Source organism: Myripristis murdjan, chromosome 8 (assembly GCF_902150065.1).
Source record: "Myripristis murdjan chromosome 8, fMyrMur1.1, whole genome shotgun sequence".
In the NCBI taxonomy this organism is placed as follows: Eukaryota; Metazoa; Chordata; class Actinopteri; order Holocentriformes; family Holocentridae; genus Myripristis; species Myripristis murdjan.
This window is the reverse complement of record NC_043987.1, coordinates 27,883,806-27,908,751: the sequence shown is the minus strand read 5'-3', so window position 1 is coordinate 27,908,751 and position 24,946 is coordinate 27,883,806. Positions and strand designations below refer to the sequence as shown.

General features: G+C 42.1%; 2 protein-coding genes across 2 annotated transcripts; one reads left to right on the top strand and one right to left on the bottom strand.

The window, feature by feature from the left end:
- Nucleotides 1-285: 285 nt before the first annotated feature.
- On the top strand, nt 286-6,464 carry LOC115363368 (amine sulfotransferase-like). The gene is made up of 6 exons (XM_030057539.1): nt 286-430; nt 585-790; nt 5,337-5,463; nt 5,710-5,804; nt 6,027-6,198; nt 6,330-6,464. Exons 1-6 carry the CDS (start codon nt 286-288, stop codon nt 6,458-6,460), a joined length of 876 nt encoding a protein of 291 aa, XP_029913399.1. The 3' UTR covers nt 6,461-6,464.
- Nucleotides 6,465-9,045: 2,581 nt separating this feature from the next.
- Nucleotides 9,046-22,736, bottom strand: LOC115363363 (apolipoprotein L4-like). The gene is made up of 4 exons (XM_030057536.1): nt 22,581-22,736; nt 11,342-11,935; nt 11,088-11,207; nt 9,046-10,032 (listed from the first exon to the last, which is right to left on the bottom strand). The coding sequence occupies exons 1-4, from the start codon at nt 22,643-22,645 to the stop codon at nt 9,081-9,083; spliced, it is 1,731 nt and encodes a 576-aa protein (XP_029913396.1). The 5' UTR covers nt 22,646-22,736; the 3' UTR covers nt 9,046-9,080.
- Between the last annotated feature and the right edge of the window lie 2,210 nt (nt 22,737-24,946).

Genomic DNA, 24,946 nt, shown 5'->3' with positions numbered 1-24,946 from the left:
TGTGTGGAAAAAACATAGTGTCTGGTGAGACTTTTTGAGAAAGGGCAAATTCACCTCTACAAATTCTCCTCACTTTTCCTGTTCCTCTCATTCACTTTTTTCTCTTGTTTTCCACACCTCCTCATCCTCCTATCAGGTAGCAGACAAGTGACATGGGTGGAAAGACAGGAGCTGTAGGGGGAAAAAACAAACATCCTGTTCAAATTCAGCAGCTTAATATTTGATTTTCTCCTGGGATAAAGGTGTTCATGTGCTCCTCTGTCTCTCTGTTTGAGTCAGAGATCCATGATGGAGCAGATCAGCGACTACCTCTTCAGGTACAAGAACCACAACTTTCCCAAGACAGCCACCAGTGCTGAGCACATTGATTCTCTGCAAAGCTTTGAGATCCGTGACAGTGACATATTCCTGGTCACTTATCCAAAGTCAGGTGAGCATTAGTCTGCAGATATTCATAATCTTTTAAAAAGCAGATTTATGGCTTAGAGTCCCATCATTTATTTTTGTATGCCTTTCTTGACTTGATGCACTGTCATTATAAGGTACAAGCTATTTCTATTTGTCTCTGCACATTTTACACTCAGGCACTATATGGGCTCAAAACATCATCATCTCCGTTTTGGAGCGAGACAGTGGTCTACAGGCGTATCCCCACAACTGGAAGCACATGCCATGGATAGAGCATATGATCAATGAGGAGGACTTCTCTCTGCGACCTTCTCCACGACTCTTTACGTCTCACCTCAGGCCCGCTCTCATGCCTCCAGGCCTGAAGAATAAGAGGGCAAAGGTAACAGATTGAGCGATAGACTGCTGGATAAAAATCACAAGGTGTTTGGAGTTTAATTGCCTTGCTTGTGTGGAAATTTTAAGAACGTGAAGTGGAATAGATTATTTTCTGAATCAGAGACACCAGTTCATTAGTAGTCTCACAGCCTGTGGGAAGAAGCTTCTCTGTAGTCTGGTGGTAGGCAGCGAATACTTCTTTTTATCTTTTGCCTGACGGCAGCAGGGTGAACAGGCTGTGGCTGGGGTGGGTGTTGTCTTTTAGTATCCTTTTGGCTCTGCACAGGCACCTCACCTCCCCAATATCACTTATGCTTGGTAGGTGTGTACCAATGATGTTTTGGGCAGTTTCAATCACTCGTTGCAGAGTCTTCCTGTCCTGGGCCATGCACATCCCATGCCAGTTTGTGATATTTCCAGTCAGGATGCTTTCAATCGAGAACAATAGAGTTCTCTCCATGTCGGGGGCTGCAGTCGTGGGTGTACAGTGTGAATAGGAGGGGGCTGAGCACACAGCCCTGGGGCACTCCGGTGTTGAGCACTAGAGTGGAAGAGGAGAGCCAATCCGAACTGACTGGGGTCTTTGACTGGGGAGATTGTGTTGAAAGCTGAGCTGAAATCAACAAACAGCATTCTGATGTAGGTGTTGCTTTTCTCAAGGTGAGTGAAAACTGAGTGGAGAGCAGTGGAGATGGCGTCCTCTGGGGATCTGTTGATTCTGAATGCAAACTGCTGAGAGTCCAGACTGGCAGGGATGTTGTTCTTTATGTGCTGGAGAACCAGTTTTTCAAAGCACTTCATCAGGATGGGGGTGAGTGCCACAGGGCGGTAGTCATTTAGATCAGACACTGCAGACTTTTTAGGCACAGAGATGATGGTGGCTGTCTTGAAGCAGGTGGGAACACTCTCCTGTGACAGCGATATGTTGAAAATGTCAGTAATGACATCTACTAGCTGGTTGGCACATGTTTTAGTACACGGCCAGGGACGTTATCAGGCCCAGCAGCTTTACTCATATTCACTTTCAGCAGGAATTCCTCACATCCACTGTGGATACTGACAGTGGCCGGTCCTCTGGAGGCGGAGTAGACTTTACAGCTGACTCTCTGTTGAGGAGATCAAAGCAAACATAAAATGTGTTTAGCTCGTCTGGTAACGTGGCCTCACACATGATGGGAGCGCTCCTGCTTTCGTAGCCTATAACACTTTTGACCGCCTGCCACAAGTCTTCGCTGTTGTTGGTGTTGAGGTCTCTCTCCAGTCTCTGCTGATGCCTTCGCTTTGCCTCCTTGATGCCAGCTTTCAGTTTTGCTCTGGCAGTGTTGTAGGCTTCTTTGTCACCTGACTTAAAGGCAGCTTTTTTGGCTCTAAATAGAGCTCTCACCTCTCCATTCATCCAGTCTTTCTCATTAGGGAATGATTTAACTGTCCTTATTTTTACCACATCATCAGCACATTTGCTGATTTATGATGTCACTGATGATGTGTATTCTTCAAGGTCAATATGGCTCTCTTGGGTAGCAGCATCTTTGAACATCTGCCAGTCTGTGCATTGAGGACGAGAGAGGGCTCTGTAGCTGCCAGGAACATTGGTGTAGACATGGTCCAGTGTATTTCCTCCGGTGGAGATGTGGACATGCTGGTGGAATCTAGGCAAAACAGTTCTGAGGTCCGTTTGATTAAAATCCCCAGCAACAATAATAACAGCATCTGGCTGTTTTGCCATGTGACTGCTGATGACCTCATACAATTCCTGGAGTGCATTTTTTGAATTTGCATCCGGTGGAATGTAAACAGCAGCAACAAACACACTAGTGAATTCTCTAGGCAGGTTATATGGCCGACATCTCAGCAGCAAAAACTCAACATCAGGTGAACATTTTCCAACCACTCTGACAGCACCTGTGCACCAAGCATCATTGATGTACACAACACGTTCTCACTCCAAATGCATTGAGTCCACCCCCTCTCGTCTTACCAGAGTCTTGTGTTCTGTCGGCCTGGAATAGGCTCCGCCCGTCCAGTGCTAAAACTTCATCCGGTATATTATTATGAAGCCACGTCTATGTGAGGATGAGAGCACCGCAGTTCCTTGTGTCACTTTGCTGGATCAGCCTGAATCTTATCTCATCCATTTTATTTTCCTGCGACCGGACATTTGCCAGGAGTTGCCAAACCTTGGAGCGTTTTGCCTTCGGCATCTTTATTGATTCTCTCACTATCAGTTCTGATCAGCAAGTGTGCTGAGTAGCGGCACTGACGTCAAGTTCAACAACCGCAAGTTGACGCCGGTCAAGGATCAGACCTTTAGGGGGGCTCGGCCCTTAATGACCATGTGACATGCACACAGCTGCATTGCAAAAATGTTCAACTCCTCGCTAAGTCACCGATTTCATTGAGTGACAATTCATATATTAATATTTTTCACATAGGATATTTTAATTTACAGTAAATACATTACTAGTTGGTAAGATGAGTTTTACAACACAAACTATATTTTAAGAAAATGAAAAATGGGGGTGCCCTGGTGGCTCACCAGCTAAGAGCACGCACCCTGTAGACCCACCAGTGCTCAGTCCCGATCGCAGCGACTGGGGTTCGAATCCGACATCAGGTCCTTTGCTACATGCCATTCCCTCTCTCTCCCCTGCCTTTCCTGTCTAACTCTACTGTGACTGTCAAATAAAGCAGAAATGCCAAAAAACCTTAAAAAAATCTTAAAAAAAGAAAATGGAATATGCTTTTTGCAAAAGTATTCAACCTCTTTTGTTTTGGTAAACCTCAACTCAACTGATTACACAATTTTACCTTTAGAAGCAAACTAATTAGTTGAGATCACGTTACAGTAGAGCAGATTTGAGGAATGCTCACAACATTGTTTCAGACTTTATTTTATTTTATTTTTTTATTTTATTCAATTTATAAAGGACAGTGTGCACTTTCATTAGCTATTCAAGGAATAAAAAGATGAGTGCACCAGATTTAGCAAGAAAGCTAATTTCCATCTGTAGTCCTTACAAATAACATTAAAACAATCAACACAGTAAAACAAACATTAAAATAATCAACACAGTAAAACAAACATTAAAACGATTAACACGGTAAAACAAACATTAAAACAAACAGACCTGCACCTATCACATACCAATACACACAACATAAACACTACAGGCAGGCCATACAAACATGAGGGCAGTCCACATGAGAGCAGTCCACCATATCTTCAAGCAATTAAAGAAACATCACACAGTACAGATACTGTCAAATTCAGTCATCCCCTCTTAAGCCTCCATAAATCAAACCAACAAATACACCTCCACTGTTCCACTGTATTTTAACAGCAGCTCATAAACTTGCAGCTTCTACGGCTTATAAAACCTGTTTTTGCTCAGAAACTTCCACCGTCATTTGTATTTCACTTGTGCTTTTCCTAATCACATTAACAAACAAATCAGCATGCTGTGGCTAATTTTCCATATCAGTAATGTTGATTTCATAATGACCCATCATCAGTACATAATAACATAATAATTCAACCTGTGATCAAGTCATGGAAAAGAGTGGGGGGGATGACGTTAGTCTGCCAAACATAAGGGCTATACAAATTATCAACATCAAAGAAGGTAACTGTTGGATCAGCTATGATTAGAGAATATTCTTAACTTAGTTGGGCTCTTTCTTACATTTTGGTTCTTATTCAGAAAGGACCTGATGTCCTCCACCCTTGTCCTCTTCTTGGATGATGTTAACGCTGAAAGAAGCAAGCGAACATCTAACACCTGAAATGTGAATATAAAATTGACTTATATTAACTTAATCCAGACTTAAGGACATCATTTTTAATGTTGTGCAATGCAATCCTTTAACACCATTTTTTTTTAAACCATGAATGCTAGCCGATTCATATCTCCTGCCACTCACTTTACCTCGCAGAACAGAAGCTACTGTCAGTGCTGCTGCAAGCCAACGGCTGCATAGGCTGGTACAAACTGTGGGTTTCCAGATAATCATGTCAGATATCCCCCATACTGTATTTATGCTTTCCCTCTCTATTACTCTTAAGAAAAAAAATTAATTAATTAAAATAAAAAACAGCCGCTTGTCACCCTATGTGGAGTTAAAATGACAAAATTGGTTAACATCATTAAAAAATATTGTCAAGGAGAATTCATTAGCACCTTGACTTTGGCAGGGACACATCCCTATCCAATTCTACACCCATGTAATAATTAGTAATGGTATTATTTTTTAGGGCTGCTGAGATTAAATTTAGCAGTGTTTGGGCAACCACAAAAACTGTCTAAAATCATCTGTCTTCAAACTGTCAGAAAACCATTTTTTACCTATACATTCCTTTAAAATGATATCAAACATGGTATTGTAGCCTAAGCACTGACAAAGGTCATGAGCCTACACCATGATATGCACCAGCCTTAAAAATACAACTCCCTGTAGGCGGTGGTTAACTTCATGAGCTGATTAATAGTCTTTGTCATACATTTTCCCCCATAGGAGACTGACTCTGAGTTGATTGTACATTTTCATGACAGATTATCTATGTGATGCGGAACCCAAAGGACAACGCCATGTCCTATTACCACTTCAGCCGTGATTATGTCCCCTGGGAGACCCCCAAGAGCTTTGAGGATTTTCTGGAGAAATATCTGGTGGGAAACGGTAAGTCAATAAAAAGATATACTACTGATTATCAAAGATGCTGAAAATGGAGCGGGCCATTCTGATGTTCGTATAGATGATCAATTAATTATTCAAGTTGTTTAGCCTGCTACTGTCATTTTTACCATATTTCCTCACTTGTATTGTTTTTTTTGTTTTGTTTTGTTTTTTTTTAAATATATTAAATAAAGATTTGAGTTGAGTAAAACATTAAAACAAAGAGCATGAATGCTTGTCCTCTCCCAGTTGCTGGATCATCCTGGTTTGATCACATCAGGGAGTGGCATGCTGAGAGAGACCAGTACAACATCCTTTTCCTGACATATGAGGAGATGGTTTTGGTAAGATTTAACTCTGCAGGGCTCATGGTTTCCCCAGGGGATTTTCTGGGACCATTTTGCTGAGACTGGTGAAGAATCTGCAAGAGAAATGCATTTCAAATCCATTTGATGATTTGCATGAAGTGAATCATGGTCATCAATATTAACCGTCAAACCAGTCATTTCTTGATCAATATTCAGAATTTCTTTTCTCTTCCCTGTTTGATTTTGTTTCTCTTTCAGGACCTGAAGGCAGCAATAATTAAGATATGCAAATTCTTAGAGAAAAGCATCAGTGAGGCAGTGGTTGATCAAATTGTTGAGAAAACTACTTTCAAGAACATGAAGAATGACCCAAAAGCCAATTATCAGTTCCTGCCAAAAGAAATACTCAAAGGACAATTCTTGCGCAAAGGTAATTTATCATCTGAGCTGCAGATCCTGTTAATGTTCATGTAAACAGACAGCAGGCATATTTTATTTTTTATATTTTATTTATAGTATTTATTTATTTATTTATTTATTTATTTATTTATTTTCTTGCAGGTAAGATTGGTGACTGGAAGAACACCTTTACTGTGGCCCAGAGTGAGAGGTTTGATCAGATCCTTCAGGAGCGACTGGGTGATATGGGACTGAAGTTCATCTGGGACACTGAGCTGCCACCACAACCTTAGAAGATGTTTGTCACAGTTTTCTCAGTCCAAGAAATAAGCAGCTCAAACATTCATGGAACTTGCGGCTTGTATATGTCTTATGACAACTTATGCTGTTCATGTGTAATGACAAAAATGACCTGTAAAATAATGTTCTCTGGCTCATATTGTGTCTCATAACCTTAAACGATCTGTCCATCTCTCATTTCAGCTGAGCTGAACAGCCAAATCCAGATATTTGTCATTATTGATATTATATGCACATTATTACTAATCTTGAAACCATTTTTTGCTACACTATGCTGTAAGTAGAGTTCAAAGAACAAGTGTTTAGCTGACACATTTGCTATAATATAATCCATGTCATAATTTCCTGGGCTGCTCTAATTGCAATTCAAGGATCTCTAACAATGCCAAATAAATATATTAGTATTCTGTTCAGGAAATGGCTCCGTACCCCCCAACCTCCTTTATTGTCAATATAACAAGGAAAACCATACATCCCCAGAATGCCCAAGGTCTAAAGTTTGTGATTTTAAAGTTTCATGGAATTGTGATAATCCTAGATGTCACAAGGTGATTTTCTGCAAGTTGATATTCAGCCAACCATTTTTTTGTTTGTTATGCAATCACATAACAGATTTGCAGTCAAAAAGTAGAGTTGAGCTCAAAACTTTCAACTCTGCAATCAAAAACAGTTTTACCACAAGTTAAATTATAAAGTAAAATGTATAAATAAAATTAAATGTAGCCCGTAGAACTGAGAGTACACAGGACACAATTACTTCTTTGGGGTTCTTTTATTTGATTCTAGATATGTTGCTTTTCTTTTTGACGGAGGGCAAATAAAAAGAAGAGAGTTCTGTGTATGACGAGATTCATACAAATGCTTGGCAACAGCAAATGTCGCTATCACAGTTCACCGTAAACACTGGTGCTTTACTATTAAAATGCTTAAACAGAAAACTAAAAAAAAAAAAAAAAGATATATTTTTTATATATATTTATACGTATACGGCAGTGGGCTCCAGGATCAATTCCAAAATACAGACTCCAAATAAAAACGGGCTTCACCGGGGAGCGCACTTCAAACACTGGACAACTTGATGCCTTGCTAGCACCTGTAAACACTGGATCGGCTGCTTCCCATTCACCGTCATCCGACGTCGCTCTTGTCCGTTTATTTCACGATGCACTCCGGACATCAACACCATGCTGCTCTCCCGGTGGCTCCAAATGAAAGAGGAAGCCCAACCCAATTATGCGCGACACTGCCACCTTGTGTCCGAAATAATTAACCGAAAATGGATATTTTGCCAGGAACCCAGTAAACATATACACATTTCTCTAATTTTTGAACATCTGAATGAAATGTAGAAATACACAAAACAAAACATGAAATGTGGGTCACTAGAAATGGCCTGTTTCAACCCTAAGTGACATAATACATATCTTATTACATCAAATATACTACCCGGCTACATAAATTAAAAAAAAATGTAAATCAAAAAGTTGTTTGGCAAATCCAAAAATGTTGCTTTTTATTTAGCTGAACTTCTAGGCAGGACCTACACTGAAAGATGGAAGACACACCTCTACTGGCCTGTGTGTATGTGTGTGTGTGTGTGTGTGTGTGTGTGTGTGTGTGTGTGTGTGTGTGTGTGTGTGTGTGTGTGTGCGTGTGTGTGCGTGTGTATTTATATTATTTGAATTTGAATGAACATGTGAACTGCTAAATACTGCAGGTGGAGAAAAAAAATACAAGTGCAGAAAGACACAAACTATTTGAATTAAAATGAGATATTTCCATCAAATTTGTCATACTTCTGTCACAGAGGGAATACAATAGGGTGAAATCATGTATTAATTTCATCTGAAAGGAAGGTGACATTCACACTTAGATTTAAAAAAAAAAATACTACTTGATACATAATGAATACTTGATTGATATAACTTTTAGGGTCACTGTTGAAAATAATTTGCAGATATACTGTATGTAACTGTGCTGTAAAAATAGAGCTTACATAATTGTAAGACACATATGCCACTCTTTAACTAAAATATGTACGAACAATAACAAAAGTGTGTACAGTTTTCATTGTGCCTGTTTCAGGAATCAAAAGAATTAAGACATCACAGCAGGTAATTCCTTTAAAAGGCATTGCTGGTGATTTGTAAAGTCATTTTCATTAACATCTGAACTTCAACCAGTCACTACAGTAAAATCCATTGAATCTACAGTATGAATCGCTGAATAATAATGGACTGCATAGAGTGAAACATTAGCATTTACAGTTAAATGATTAACAGTATAAAATTCTCAGATGAGGAAAAAAGTAATTTCCATATGATCAGCAGAGTAAGATGAGTCAACTGATTAATGGCATTATAGAACCACAGTTAATTAAGAATTAATCAAAGATGCACTTTGATGATAAAAGATGTTCATCAGCGATCTCTCACCAATCACATCAGATGGGCCTAACATGATTTTAGACTTAGCACAGAGGAAAGATGTAATTGTTGCCACCAACATTGTCCAATCACTGACTCTGGCCGACTGTATAATGCAAGCCTGGTTTTCTTTTGGTGTCTGAACAAGTGGAGGTTTCTTCTCCACTGGATCAGATTCAGCTTTTGTTTATTCATCTTCCTCTGGATAAAATGGCATCTCCAGGATAGTTTGGGTCTTCTCTGATGTCTCCAGGCCTTGACACAGGGAGTCATGGATCCTCTGCCATGAGTCCAGCTCTGAACGCCAAAGTGCAGATCTGGCTCTGATGAACTCTGAGACATCACTCTTGCTGCCTTTGGCCAGACTGATGCTGTCTTTACAGATGAAGAAGATGTCCAAACCAATAAAAAGGACATTAGCTGTTATTAAACCAGCTCTGGCTGACTTGGAGAGAGCAAGAGGCCCTCTGGCAGCTGCTTGTCCAACATCTGGGATGTCTGAGGCCACCCTGGATGCATTACTTAATGCTTTAGCTTCCTGGCCAGCACTTAGGATCACGTCATCACTTTTTACAATCACAGCACAGGCAGCATCAGCAACGGAATCAATGCCTTTTACAAGAGCTCTTCTAACTTTGTCAACTTTATTGGCCACCTTTCCGACCTCCATGACCAATTGCAATTCATTCACCTCAATTCTGTTGAACACCTGACTGGACACTTTCTCTAGACACCCCTGGACAATCTGCACATCCTCCATAAACTTCTGGAAGAGTTCATTAGCTTTGTTTTCATTTTTGTGGTTGATCCCAATCTCTGTGACTGTTGTGACAAGACTGTTGACTCCGCTGGTCACTCCCAGCACGACCCCAGTCAAGGTCAGAGCTAAAGACACCCCAGCTGTGACAGGAGCTAAGGCCAAACCAACAGTGGAAAGCACACCTCCAGTTGCCCCCACTGAGCTGCCAGCCACACTAGAAATCTTTGCCCCCATCTTCATCCTGTCGAGCTGGACAGCAGTCTCCTCCAGGTCAGACAGAAACTGCAGCATCCTGGGTTTTCGCTCTCTGAACTCACGGATGAACTTCGAACACGACATTTCCTGGAACAAGAACACCAGCCTGAAGTGCTGGTCCATCCTGATGAAAAGAGAAGAGATTGAAGTAAAAGCTAGTTTATTACTGTGCTTGATGTTATGTTAACGTAATTTCCATACTTGATATTATAAGACAATATTATGCTTTGACAAAGTAGCTTTTTATGCTGATTATTCACTGCCACAATTTAGAGGTTTTCTAATGTGCTGCAAAGGAAAACAATCAACATCTAATATTACAGACAAACATATCTCAGTTGTATTTGATAGTATTGCCCATCTTTGCAGAGCAAGAGTTTTGTACAAAGTGAATTAGAGGCAAGTTTCTTATAGATGCCTGTCCCAAATATAGGCTGATTGTGTTCGATCACAGAGGAAAAATAAAAGCTATTAATTGAATTAACTGCCACACATATGGGCTCTGCCCTCTAATGATTATCAATATTGAGATGAGGATGTGGTCACTGCCTCAGAGGCTCCATTTGGAAAGGAAGCAAAACAGCAAACATGTGGCCCAGCTGGTGAGGGGGCAAATTTCCCAGCCTGATCCTGCTGTGTTTTCCTCAAACTCGCTGTGCATATGACATTACGAGAGACACATTGCATGAGACTTCACTTCCTCCTCATTGTTATGAGGAGTCTTTACCTGCATGTCGTAGAGGATGCAGATGATAACGATGTGATAAGTTATTGTATATCTCTTTTGAATCAATTACTGTTTATGAAGCGGACCCAAATTTAAATGTGTTCAGTTTGTGCTCATGAAACGAATACTCTTCAAATGTATTTTGTCTGTCTAAATGAAATCTCTATCGAAGTAAAATGATTTAATTCTACCTCATCTGGTTCCATGGATTAGATGTCAATCGGATGCTACAAATTAATGTTTTTTTTTTTTTTTTTATTTTATTATTATTTTTACTTTTGGTCAGGATATTAAACTAAACTAAATGAGCTCATCAATGACAACTTTTCAGGTTTCAGGTGTCAAGGTTAGATGAAATTTAAAAACAGGAAATTAAATCCAGCCAGCTCAGTTGCCCACATACAGGGAACATGGTCCTATGCCAAACCAGGACATACATAAATTCTGCTTACCTGATACTCATAAGGTCTCTGATAAGACAAAGCATACTTTGTATTTCGTCTTTAGACAAATCCACAGCAAGGTGAACCACTGTTGCTTTAGTCATCTTCTGCCAAAGGTCATTGATAGAGCTGTGGATGAGAGCATCAAAGCACTTTTGTTTTTGTTTTTTAATATCAGCGCCTTTTGTATATTTTTGTACAGTGTTTTTTATTATTTCAGGGAAAATAAAATTCACTTTTATGATTATGAACTGTCAGTTTACCATTTCTGTAATTCCTCACAGATTTCCTGGGTGATGCATATGTATTTATCCAAATAAGCTGCCAGCACTTCCACATTGTGGATGCTGGGAAGGAAGAAGGCACTTGCATCTCTCTTAAACTCAAGGAGCAGTGGGCAGACCAGCCTTGCAGCAGTAATGACAGCCTGAACTCTCTCAGGGCTGATCCCTCGGGGCAGCTCTAACACCTGGTTCTCCTCCATGAACACCTGCAGCGAGGTGACTGCCAGCCGCTCCACAGCATCCAGGAAGGAGTCGAGCTTCTCCAAGCCTTCCAGAGAGTCCTTCAGCACAGTGGCCAACTCCTTCTTCAGCTCCTCACGCCTCCTGTTTGCAGTGAGGCTCAGCTTGCTCTTTGTGTATTCTAACAGGGCCTGGGCTTTCTTCTCAGACTCAGTGACATGGCTGAAGTCCAGGTCGATTTTGTCCGCCTTGTCTTTGATGTCCTTCATCTTGACCACCTCTTTCTTCCGCTCAGAAATCCATTCAGACTTCGTGTCACAGAATTTCCTCACCATGTCAATGTATCTGAGGGTATCTGAGGTGTACTGCCACAAGGAGTCCTGCAGTTTTTCTCTGTAACACAAAACAACATTGTCAATTTTAGTTTTGAAAACAACACAGCTGTAATGCCTAATTTGCATATATAAACATAAAATCTCAAAAACTTCCAATACATTTTTCTTTGGTAGGATGTCACTAATCAACTGGAGAAGTTTCATAGTGATAGCTATTAACTGAAAATTCCCCCCTATCTCTACTCCATTTACTTAGAGTTTTGGGCACAACTTTTGCCTTTAGTCTCGAAAAAATATGTTCCACTCCATCTATGGCTTAAGACTTTTAGTATATGATTCAGGAGGGTATTAGGACCGATAAAAACTATGAGACAAATCTGTTGAAAATGTTTTTGTTTTTTGGGCTAGATTGACTGGCCTAATTAAGCACTTTATAGGTGAGGAGAAGAGTTTTAAATTATAGCCTATTCTAGATTCTACAGGAAGGTCTAGTCAGCACACGTGCAGCAGCGTTCTGGACCAGCTGGAGAGTTGAACAACTTGCTGGTACAGCCTGATAATAAGGAGTTACAGTAGTCTAACCTAGAGGTAACAAAGGCATGGATTAATTTTTCTGCGTCACCCTGAGATAAGATATGCCGGATTTTTGAGATATTACGCAAGGTGTCAAGTACGGAGAGAAATCCATTATCTGACGCAGTTAGGAGGTCGTTAGTGACTCTAACCAGAGCTGTCTCTGTGCTATGGTGCGCTCTAAATCCTGACTGAAAGTTTTCAAATAGTTCATTGTACTGTAAGTAGCTACAGAGCTGATTAGTAACTACTTTCTCTAATATCTTTTAGAGAAAAGGGAGATTAGATATTGGTCTATAGTTGGCTAAGACATATGAGTCAAGAGTAGGTTTTTTGATGAGCGGTTTAATTACAGCTAGCCTACTTTAAAAGGACTGTGGCATGTAACCTGTTGATAGAGACATATTGATCATATCTAGAAGAGATGTGCTAACTAAAGGTAATACTTCTTTAAGCAGCTTGGTTGGAATAGGGTCTAGGACAGTGTTTCCCAAACTTTTTTTCTGGGGACCCATTTTTTAAAAATGACAAACCACTGCGACCCAAATCACAATGTAGACTTTATCTATAAATCACAAGAGCAAACTTGTAGGCTACATAAATTGCCATTTCTGGCCATTTTTAGTGCCATTTCCACATCACTTCATCTTAAATAGGTGAAACAGCCATCTCAAAAAGATATAGATTGTTCTCTTGTTGGGTAGTAGTGTCTTAATCCGGGGCTCTCTTTTTGATCAGCCAAGCATCCATTGTGGCTGGCTGCGCGCGAATTACGGCGAAAATATGGCGGAAACACACTATTGATGATCTGAGCGGAAAGTGCGAGTATGGTCAGAGAAGGTATGGTTTAAAAAAAATAATTTAAAAAATAACAACGAGCTCCCTCATGTGGCTAAAAGGTGTACTGCAGATATAGATCTTAAATAGGCTAGACTGGACATGGAAGAAATACCGTATTGATCTGAATATAAGACGACCCATCTTTTTCAAGACCCTTTTTTGGAAATATACTTTTTATATGGACATTCTGCGACACCAGCCCATGCTAGCTTTAAACTCAGTTCGGGGTATGTTGAGCTCTGTGGCAACTTCAGGTGCTTTCTGCTGCATCACAGCCCTCGTAACGGGCGGTCCTTCACTACGTTTCTCATTCACAAAATCGCACACCCTCCTGTCAGTCTCGTTGAATCGACCAGTTTTTGGACCACGAAAAGCCCTTCTTCTCTTTTTTAGCTCTTCTTTCTGAGACCACCACCGTCTCACATTGCACTCAGGGCCAGGGTTAAGGGATGTTTATTTACCTTGACAGTTTCGGAGGTAACTTCAGAAAGCGTCCAACTGAAGCGCCCACCCGGTCAGGTCTGCCGGATCTGACAGGTGCGCGGCGCACACAGCCTGCCATATATACCTTTCATCATAAATCACCTTTTGTGTATACACGGTTGCAGCAGCACCATGGACAGCAACGCGGCCATTCGCCGGTAATCGCGCTGCGCGCATTAAAGGAAAGTTGCATGATTTACGTTGTATCCACGTTCGCGCGCTGCGTGCGTGACCGTGCATGTGCTCGTGCATGAACGCCCGTACCGTGCTGGAGCACACCCCTTCCAACCATGCCAGAGCGGGCGAAGTCCTACTGTATTCAAGCACGGAACATATGCAAGTACAGTACATGTGTATTTGCTTAGACCACCAATATTAGACGAGGGCGTTTTTTCAGGGCATTTTCAATGGAAAAAATATCGTCTTATATTCAGATCAATACGGTACTACAAATTTACTTGGCGACCCAAATAAAATCTCATGCGACCCACATGTGGGTCGCGACCCAGTATTTGGGAAACACTGTTGTAAAGTACTGTGGTGTTAAATGTTTGGCACTTGTTTTATTGAAGTTATTGTTGTTAGACTAACCATATTTATTTCATGAACCTGGGTTGCTGTTAGGTGTATGTCCTACCCTCAACCTAAACTGATTGCAATTTGTCAGGCCTCTACCCTAAGACCTGCCCAACTTGGGTGTCCCTATGAAGACTAGCTTCTGTTGGTATAGCTCTTAGAGTCAGGCCCCCTCTTGCCCCTGCGTAGACCTGACCCTGGTTCAAATTAAATACTTCACCTGAAGAAAATAAAGGCCAAATAATATTAAGTTATGATATTATAGAATAATCAGATCTCCCGTCTGATAAATAAATATGTTTATCTATATGATTATCTAAAATTAGAGGACAGAATACAGGTTTATTATTTAAACAAACATTTTCATTTAGCCATAGCAAGTGTTGCCTGGTCTTGACTGAGTTTTTTGGTTGAGGAGACTAAAACTGACACCATAAATATTCAGTTTATTATTTTAAAAAATGGTGAGAGATGAGAAATTCATTAATTAAGAAATTTTGCATTGAAGATTTGAAGGAACTGCAGACACCCGGTTATCCTTTGTCTTTATTCATTATTAGTTGGAAGTGCTTGCAAACATCACTGCAAATAATAAAATAATAACATAATGGATGAAGACAACATGAGTCAGATGGAGAATTATTTGAATAAACTGATTTCTGCTGTCCTACACGAACCTTTCTTATTGTGTGCTGGTTCATGTAGTCTCTCTTTAAAGATTTCACAGGAAATGAGCCTCAAAAATTACACCATGATTAGAATAATAGAAATTACACATGAACATAGATGGTAATAAATTTTGATATAAGTAATTTAAAGTAAACACAATATCAATAACAATGCACAAATGAAACAACATGAGCCTCTCTTCATGCTGCTTGTCCAAAGCTGATCTAAAAGCAGCTTCAGGTTTGCAGAGAAGCCATCAACATCCATGTTGCTCTAAGAGAAACCCTTCAGATGCTCCCATGAAGTCCAGCTGTTCGCCTGTTCGCTCCACATGGAGGCTGCAGCCGTTTCTCCTGCTTCTCTCTGGATCACCAGGCTGGGCAGACATGCAAACCTGAAAGATTTAAGACTGCAAGGCAAGTTTAATACAATTTGGAAAAAAAGAAAAATAACACAAATGCATCTCTCTCTCTCTCTCTCTCTCTCTCTCTCTCTCTCTCTCTCTCTCTGTCTGTCTGACGTTAGGTCGACTGTACTGACAAACACTTCAAATTAAATATGAGTCAGAAGCAGCTCCGATCTCCACCAGAAATAGATCCTAAACGTGACTCTTACTATCAAACCAGTTTACAGACGAGCTATTGTCTCTTGGCGGCGCTCCAGCCGGCTCACCGCTGCTCTGTGGCCGGGCTGTCTATGTAGTTACCCCCGCGGGCTGCAGCCTGTCCTCGCCCTTGTTTATGGAGCTTCTAAACTCTGAAAACGTTGGAGCAAATTTTCGATTCACCACCAATAGTCGTAAAATCTACACAGCTGATTTGTCAGCTAAAAAAATAAGTGCATTTAACGATGAAATAGCATAGGAACTTGTCGAAAACTTACCGTAGTTGTCCTGTTTGCCTGCTGCCCTCCGCTGCTCCCATGAAGTGAATTCTGGGGAAGCATCGGCGGCGAAGGCACGGGGGGCCCTATCTTGCGCCAGACTCCCTAAACCCGCTATTTGCGGATTTAGGATTTAGGAAGAGGCGTTCCCCCGTAAAAGTTGCTATCTTGTGCACCTCCCGCTATCCGCAAAACACCTCCGCTACCCGCTATATTATGCATAGGCGTGTTTTCGGCATTACGCCAGTTAAACCAATCAGTGTGCCAGGTGCCATTGCCTTTAAGGGCAGGATGCGCTATCCTAAATCCTAAGGGCCCTATCTTGCGCCAGACTCCCTAAACCCGCTATTTGCGGATTTAGGATTTAGGAAGAGGCGTTCCCCCGTAAAAGTTGCTATCTTGTGCACCTCCCGTTATCCGCAAAACACCTCCGCTACCCGCTATATTATGGATAGGCGTGTTTTGGGCGTTACGCCAGTTAAACCAATCAGTGTGCCAGGTGCCATTGCCTTTAAGGGCAGGATGCGCTATCCTAAATCCTAAATCCTAAACCCGCGATGGAGAGAGGGAGGTAGATTTTATCAGGGGTTCTACTGAGGCTACAGCAAGGTGGCTATATACATATTATATATTATATTATAGGCGAGTTAATTCGGGAGATGGAGCCACATGTGTCCAAGTGGACGTGTCACAAGGTTGTACTGATTGAGTAAAATCCCCGGGTCACACACCACACACAAGAGGCAGAGGTGGAACTATGTGTAAACTAATTTATTGACAAGGTAGATTGGGCAAATAAAATATTAAAAATAAAAATATAGCACAGCTGTTGGCTTATGATAAAACAATAAAACGTGCTGGCGTAAGTGTCCAATTAAAACAGTCTTTCCTCTAAACAGTCTATATGAGTAATATACTCAGTCCATTCCGGCTGCGTCCCGGTATCAGTCCGACCGTGTGTGTGGCAAGGCTCCGTCGGGGCGCGCATTGAAGCCGCCTGGGCGAGCTCTCCTAACAGCCCAAATAGCGGGTAGCGGGTGGTCAGGACCACCCGCTATCCGCTTTCCCTAAAGTGTGTGAGCAAGATAGCAACTTTAGGGATAGCGCATGAAACACGCCCACGACGCACCTCCAGGCGCAAATGATGCAGTCGGCATAACGGATAGCGGGTAGCGGGTGGCGCAAGATACCATTTAGGGATAGCGGAAGTTCCTAAATCCGCAATTTGCGGGTAGCGGGTCGTGGCAGCGGATAGCGGGTGGCACAAGATAGAGCCCTAAATCCCAAACCCGCGATGGAGAGAGGGAGGTAGATTTTCTCAGGGCTTCTACTGAGGCTAAAGCAAGTTGGCTTTATATACATATTATATATTATATTATAGGCGAGTTAATTCGGGAGGTGGAGCCACATGTGTCCAAGTGGACGTGTCACAAGGTTGTACTGATTGAGTAAAATCCCCGGGCCACACCACACACACACAAGAGGCAGAGGTGGAACTATGTGTAAACTAATTTATTGACAAGGTAGATTGGGCAAATAAAATATTAAAAATAAAAATGTAGCACAGCTGCTGGCTTATGATAAAACAATAAAACGTGCTGGCATAAGTGTCCAATTAAAACAGTCTTTCCTCTAAACAGTCTATATGAGTAATATACTCAGTGCATTCCGGCAGCGTCGGTATCAGTCCGACCGTGTGCGTGGTGTGGCTCCGTCAGGGCGCGCATTGAAGCCGCCTGGGCGCGCTCTCCTAACAGCCCAAACTTTAGGGATAGCGGATAGCAGGTGGTCCTGACCACCCGCTATCCGCTATCCCTAAAGTGTGTGCGCAAGATAGCAACTTTAGGGATAGCACATGAAACACGCCCATGACGCACCTCCAGGCGCAAATGATGCAGTCGGCATAACGGATAGCAGGTAGCGGGCGCAAGATACCGTTTAGGGATAGCGGAAGTTCCTAAATCCGCAATTTGCGGGTAGCGGGTCGTGGCAGCGGATAGCGGGTGGTACAAGATAGGGCCCGGGGTGACAAGGAGTCAAGGACAGTCACACTACTAAGGTTTTGTGTGACTGTGTGCTGATTATTTGATCATGTGTGGTGTACTATATCACATGTTTCTAATATGAGTGGTAAATGTAGTTTGCTGTGAATTATATTATTGTTTTTCATTGCAGTATTACGTTGTGTGGACTTCACATGGACATGGAAATATTTTCAAATGGGACAGCCTCGTTGTGCCGCTGTGTCGCAGCCGGACTTTAAATGCAGCCTTGGAAGGTTGCAGCCCCTGAATTAGGATACAGCCTTGGTTTCCTGTGTTCACTCTGTCAGCCTTGTTTGCCCAGCCCAGTTTCCAATATCTGCCCTGAGTTTACTTCATTGTCCCTGATCCCTCACTCTGTTTCCCCCAGCCAATCCTCTTTGTTCTCCAGTCTTGAGCTCCAGCCCCTTCCCCCAGTGTGTCTTGTTACCCTGTTATTCTCCAGTATTTGAGTCTAGTTTCAGTTCAGGTCTTTGTCAGTTCGCTGTCTATGGGCTCTAGTTTCGCAGACCTGGCGAGGCGCGGGCGCAGCGCAGCTGCGCTGCGCCAACTGGGTGTGGCCAAGTGGATTTTGCAAGTTTGGCACGCCGTGCGCCTTGGCGCATCTACTGCGCCGTTCCTCCTACTGGCGCAAGGGAGGAGAGAAGGCGTGGTGTGGGTTTGACACAGCCGATTCACTTTAAACCAATCAAATGAGCCCCTGTCCTCGCCTTTAAAATGCGCTGCGCGAAGGCGTAGTGGTAGTCTACACATTTGACATGGACGAAGAGAGCAGCCGCATCACACACTCAGTGAGGCCAGTCTTGGCTGCTGCAATGTTGCTGGAGCTACCTGCCATCCATCTGTCCACCCATCCATCTAACCACCCATCCATCCATCCATGCATCTATCCTTAAATTCCTGAGTCCCCTGTCTTTCCATTACCTGCCTGCCTCGCATCTCCCCAGGCAACTTTGCTGCGCAGTTTTGATCCGGTTCTGCAGAGAAAAACTCTCTCTCTCTGGTACACTGGAGACAGGGATCTCGCAGGCTATTTTTAAAAATAAATAAATAAATAAATGAATAAAATTACGTGAAAATTGACTGTTTTAATAAAATTCAAATTGTGCTTAGAGGGAATATTTTCACCGGGCATTTAAAAATTACCGGACTTCGGCTGATTTTAGGCTACCAGTCATAGTCCGGTGATTGCCGGATAACGGAAACCCAGTGTGGAATATTTATATATATGGAAGAAGAGCTGTGTAGTTAATATGAGCAGCGCCAGACACCATGGGCTCTATTTTCGCAGACCAGGCGAGGCGGAGGCGCAGCGCAGCTGCGCTGCGCCAACTGGGAGTGGCCAAGTGGATTTTGCTATTTTGGCACGCCGTGCGCCTTGGCGCAACTACTACGCCGTTCCTCCTACCGGCGCAAGGGAGGAGAGAAGGCGTGGAGTGGGTTTGACACAGCCGATTCACTTTAAACCAATCAAATGAGCCCCTGTCCTCACCTTTAAAATGCGCTGCGCGAAGGCGTAATGAACGTTCACACAGTTGACATGGAGAAAGAGAGCAGCCGCGACACACACACAGTGAGGCCAGTCTTGGCTGCTGGAATGTCGCTGGAGCTACCTGCCATCCATCTGTCCATCCATCCATCCATCCATCCATGCATCTATCCTTAAATTCGTCTTCCTGAGTCCCCTGTCTTTCCATTACCTAGCTGCCTCACATCTCTCTTTTTTCCAGCTCTGTCACCGTCTGTTAAAGTTATTGATTTTTACAAGCAAATATAAATTTAACTGTGAAGCCCCCATTTTTAATGAATGTTTTTACATCAAAGTATAATCCTCGCAGTATTCATATAAATACATGTTTGTTTTGCAACTTTTGACTCCCGTCACTTACTGATGTAACGACATACTAGAGATTAAAACAAAATCCGGCTCATGAAAGCTTTTACATTCGCTGTTCTAAACGCCCAGAGTCTGGCAAGGAACCGATGCATTTTACATTTTCTATATGTGTGGAATCAGGGTTTCCCCTAGAAAAAAAATTGCCACCGGACAATATGACCGGCAGGTTTTCAATTTACCGGACAAATGTTTGAAATTCCGGTCAAATATTATCTGAATTTATTGAGCTTAAAATTATATGCAGGCTACATAAGAATGACATCAAGGCATGTCAATTTATAGCGTAATACTTTTATTGAAAGGTAGGCTATATCAAATAAAATGAGTGCCGTCAATTGTCTCAAGTGCGTAACGTCTAAAATAAATAAATAAATAAATAAATATTGCACAAGCCTGTGCTCTTTTAACGTGAACATTGCATACAATTGCAAACAAATGCAACTACAATTTGCAAACAAAAATACTGGTTCATACCATTTTAATAACGCTGTGTGCTGCCAACTTGAAATCAAATAGATGCAATAAAAACTAAATTCAGCAGCTGAATTAAAATCGAAAGTCTCAAGTGTCTCTCCGCAACTTGCAATGCGCATCAGTCTTGTGACCTTGTTCTCCCCGAGGCAACTTTGCTGCGCTGTTTTGATCCGGTTCTGCAGAGAAAAACCTCTCTCTCTCTCTCTCTCTGGTACATTGGAGACAGGGATCACGCAGGCTATTTTTTTTCAAAATAAATAAATAAAATTACGTGAAAATTGACTGTTTTAATAAAATTCAAATTGTGCTTAGAGGGAATATTTTCACCGGGCATTTAAAAATTACCGGACTTTGGCTGATTTTAGGCTACCAGTCATAGTCCGGTGATTACCGGATAACGGAAACCCAGTGTGGAATATTTATATATATGGAAGAAAAACTGTGTAGTTAACAGGAGCAGCGCCAGACATCATGACTGGAAAAAAGACATCACCGTACTGGACACATTGTTTGACTGACAGGTGATCAGATTGGGTTTCCATGACGCTGCCAAACGGTGCCAGTCTCCTTTGATCTGACATCAGTTGTGTCGGCACAGTCGATATGGAGATACATTTATGTGCTGATTGAGATTATAGCACTGAATTGTGTTTTTTGTGGTTATTTATTGCATTGTTACTGTGCCTGACAATCTGTGAGGTTTTGGAGACGTGCGCACTGCCCGCCTGCCAGCCAAAATTCCACTGCGCCGGCCCCGCTGCGCCTTGCGCCGAAAGTAGACGTGGTTTCAGGAGGCGAGCTTTTGGCGCACCTCGGCGAAGCTTTTTGGCACGAAAATGTCACTGCGCCAGGTTGAATCTGTCGGCACCTCCCCCCGCTGCGCCGCCACTCCCATCTCGGCGCACCTAGGTCTGGGAAAATAAGAAACTGTGCGCCCCACGGGTTGCGCTGGTCGAAAATAGCTTTGCGCGGGGTGCGCCTCACTGCGCCACCCTGCGCTGCGCCGGGAAAATAGAGCCCCATGACTGGAAAAAAGACATCACCGTACTGGACAAATTGTTTGACTGACAGGTGATCAGATGGGTTTCCATTACGCTGCCAAACGGTGCCAGTCTCCTTTGATCTGACATCAGTTGTGACGGGACAGTCGATATGGAGATACATTTATGTGCTGATTGAGATTATAGCATTGAATTGTGTTTTTTGTGGGTATTTATTGCATTGTTACTGTGCCTGACAATCTGCGAGGTTGTGGTGACGTGTGCGCACTTCCCGCCTGCCAGACAAAATTCCACTGCGCCGGCCCGCTGCGCCTTGCGCCGAAAGTAGACGTGGTTTCAGGAGGCGAGCAGTGGGTATAGCTACTTCCTGAGTTGTTGCTCTTGGTGTTTCCACCTGGCCAGTAACCTAAAACTGGTAATAAGTAGTTTTTTGTTTCTTGAGTTCCTATCCCTGCCTATTTGCTCCTGAATTTGGGTCCATCTGCATGCATTAACCGTGACACTATCTCTATTGACCAGATGTGACTGATGTTTACCGAGCTGAGAGCATAGAAGCTGTGTCAGCATGTGATGATAAAACTGATAGGTTATTGTTTTGCATTCTGTCAAAATGAGAAGGCTATAGTATTAACGTTCAGTCGACACAATTAAATTGTTTTTGTCACAGATTTTTGGTGTTAAATTAGCGTTCGCCTATGGTAGGCTATGCAGCTGAACAAAACAGCCGTTTCGATCTTGTTTTTTTTTTGTTTTTTTTCGGAAATGCAAAAACAACGAGGAAAGGATGAGGTCACACATTTTAACACAACACAAGTCGGTCAGAAACAAAAGAAAGCTCCACCCCAACTCCTTTGGTTTATTTTACACAACCAACATTTCGGGCAGAGCCTTGTTCAGAGTGAGACGCAAAAACGTCAACTTGGAAAGGAAACTTCCTTTTCATTTCAGTGTTATTCCTGATCAAAAGCACTTGTTTGCATAGATAAATGAAAGAGAAATGAAACAAAAAAAAAGATTTGTTTCTATTCATATTCACACCAATGGTCTGTTTCATTTTACTTATGCAGCACCGTTAGTATTACTAGTATTTTTGATGTCCAATAGATGATACATTGAACACAAGAATGAGAAAATTAAGAGGACAGCAATCTGCAGTTAACAGCCCCAGGCTGAATAGCCGACACAACTCCTCACCTAATTTGCAAAGGTGCTCATACTTTCTTACCCCCGTCCATTCAACAGTTGATTATTAAAAATCTAGACTACCTGGCCAATATAGACTCCTCTTGCTCTCCACCTGGTCTTTTGTCGTCACCCTCCTGCGGCCTCATCTTGTAACTTGGTGGATCATAAGTCAGTGTTTAGGAATCTGAAGCTGTCCGAGCTGCAAACCTCTCAGCTGTGCACAGTGAACTGCACGTATTTTAGAGAAAACGTGAGGAGAAAAACATGCAAGGAAAACCCCTAGTTACTTTCAGTTTCCATTCCCAAAGTGCATCATACCCTTTCCCGTAAACCCAGGGAGAAAAAAAAAAAAAAAAAAAAAAAAAACAGCAAAGCTTCATCTGTTGTGCATGGTTCAGACAACCCAAGATTATTTAGTCTTCTTATGCTGCTTTAAGTGCTGTGGGAAATACCAAATGTAGGCCTGCAAGTGGCTCATACTGGAACAACCAACAAGTACAAGGTCATGAGAGCTCTGCCCCAAAAATGATGCACAAAGCTGATATTTTACTGTTAGGGATTCGATGCAAATATGCAGCACTGCTATGTGGCCAACACAAAGTGAGGTGATAAGGCCTGATGCCAGTAAATTTGGTAAATTAATTATCACAGTCCTCTTACGTGCATGATATCTCAAGTCAGATAACTATCTCGGTTTCACTCTGAGAAGATATCGCTTTCATGCCTGTAGCTGGAAAGGAAATAAGACTTTTGCATGCTAATTGTCAATACAGTGGGTTTCACTAAACTACAGGCTGTTTCGAAAAGGTCCAAACTCTGGTTCTTTAGGGTCCACAGCAAAATGAGGAGCAGTTGAATTGCACTTTAATTTAAATGCTTTTGAAAGATGTCTTTGAAAAGAGTTTTTAAATGCAAGAAATCAGATGTAAGTCCAGCATCACTGATCTGATGTTTAAATATCATGAATTTAATTAGCTGTAAATATAGTTCTCAAAATGCCAAGTTTGATATCAAAATGTACTGAGCAGATTTCTGTGAAAGCTGCATTATGCTACTGAGAACATGCAGCAGAAAGCAGAAGTGTTTGAATCACACCATCAAGGACAGAGAGACATGTGACAGAAAAAATGGTAAAAACATTGCAAAACTTCAAAAATGACCAGCTATTGTGACACTGAAGCTGTTGAGTCTCACAATGCTGATGGTTGATGGACAGGAAACTGCTTGTATCCAAGGTCAACAAACAGACACACAAGCTGCTGTAACGGGCACAAAACTTGTCTGATCAGTGGAATCATTCATTGCTTCCTGACTAAATCCTGACCAGTCCTTGTTTGGAGAGAAAGCCAGCTGAAGCCCTCACCACACAGTGTGTGACCCAACTGTGGAACATGGTGGCAGCTGTGTAATGGTATGGCGCCATCTGCTGGGAGTCATAGAGGCTCCATTCAGACAGCCAGTACAAAGTGACATATATCAGATCTTCTTTATCGCCTCAAATATGACAAACACCTGATTTTTTTTTATGCCAGCGTGAACAATGAATCTAACGTTTTCAAATCTGAAAATTCACAATACATATCTCATTCCTGATGATGTGATTGTTGTGAATATTTGGATCCAAATTTATACGTTCCCACTGATCACACTCAAATCAGAGCTGGATCACAGTCTCTAGATCCCCTTTATTCATCTCATTCTCTCTGAATGGAGCTGACTGGACACCAACACACACTTCCCTGCTTGTTTAATGTGAAGTGATTACTATGCAACCTGATCTCACAGAAATCCGTGAAATGAGCACAACCTCTTAACAACGCATTGCGTGCTCCTGGCACATAACCTGTTATAATTATGTGTGGCCACCACAGAAACAGCGTCCACTGAAAGTCAATTAGGATCCGTGTCGTATGGCCACCACGCAAACGCTGTCCACTGAAAGTCAATTTCATGTGGGTGGTAGTTCATAGATCCCGGAAGTGCAAATTTAATCAAAATAAAATAATAAAATAAAAAATAAAAAATCGCCAGTTTTCTAGACTAGGCCTACCATATTGACCCGCATAAAAGACGACCCTGATTTTGAGATGACCCCTCTTTTTCAAGACCATTTTAAAAAAAAAAAAAAAAAAAAAAAAAAAGCCACCGGCCTGCATCAGGCGGGTTGGCCGCGGCACCGGCTGGTACCGCGCCCACCCGGTCAGGTCTGCGGGATCCATCTGACAGGTGAGTGGTCAGTGCCGCGGTCGGCCCGCCTGGTGCTATGGCCGGTAGGAGTAGTATCTAACATGGAAGGGCGCAAGCCAGTAATTTCGCCTAGGGCGGCACATAGGCAGAACCGCCACTGTATAGTTTATACTGTCATCATTTTCATATTTTTCTAGTCCACAAAAATCACATTTTAAGCCATTTTGAAATCAATGAACGAAATTTTATTTTAATCTGAA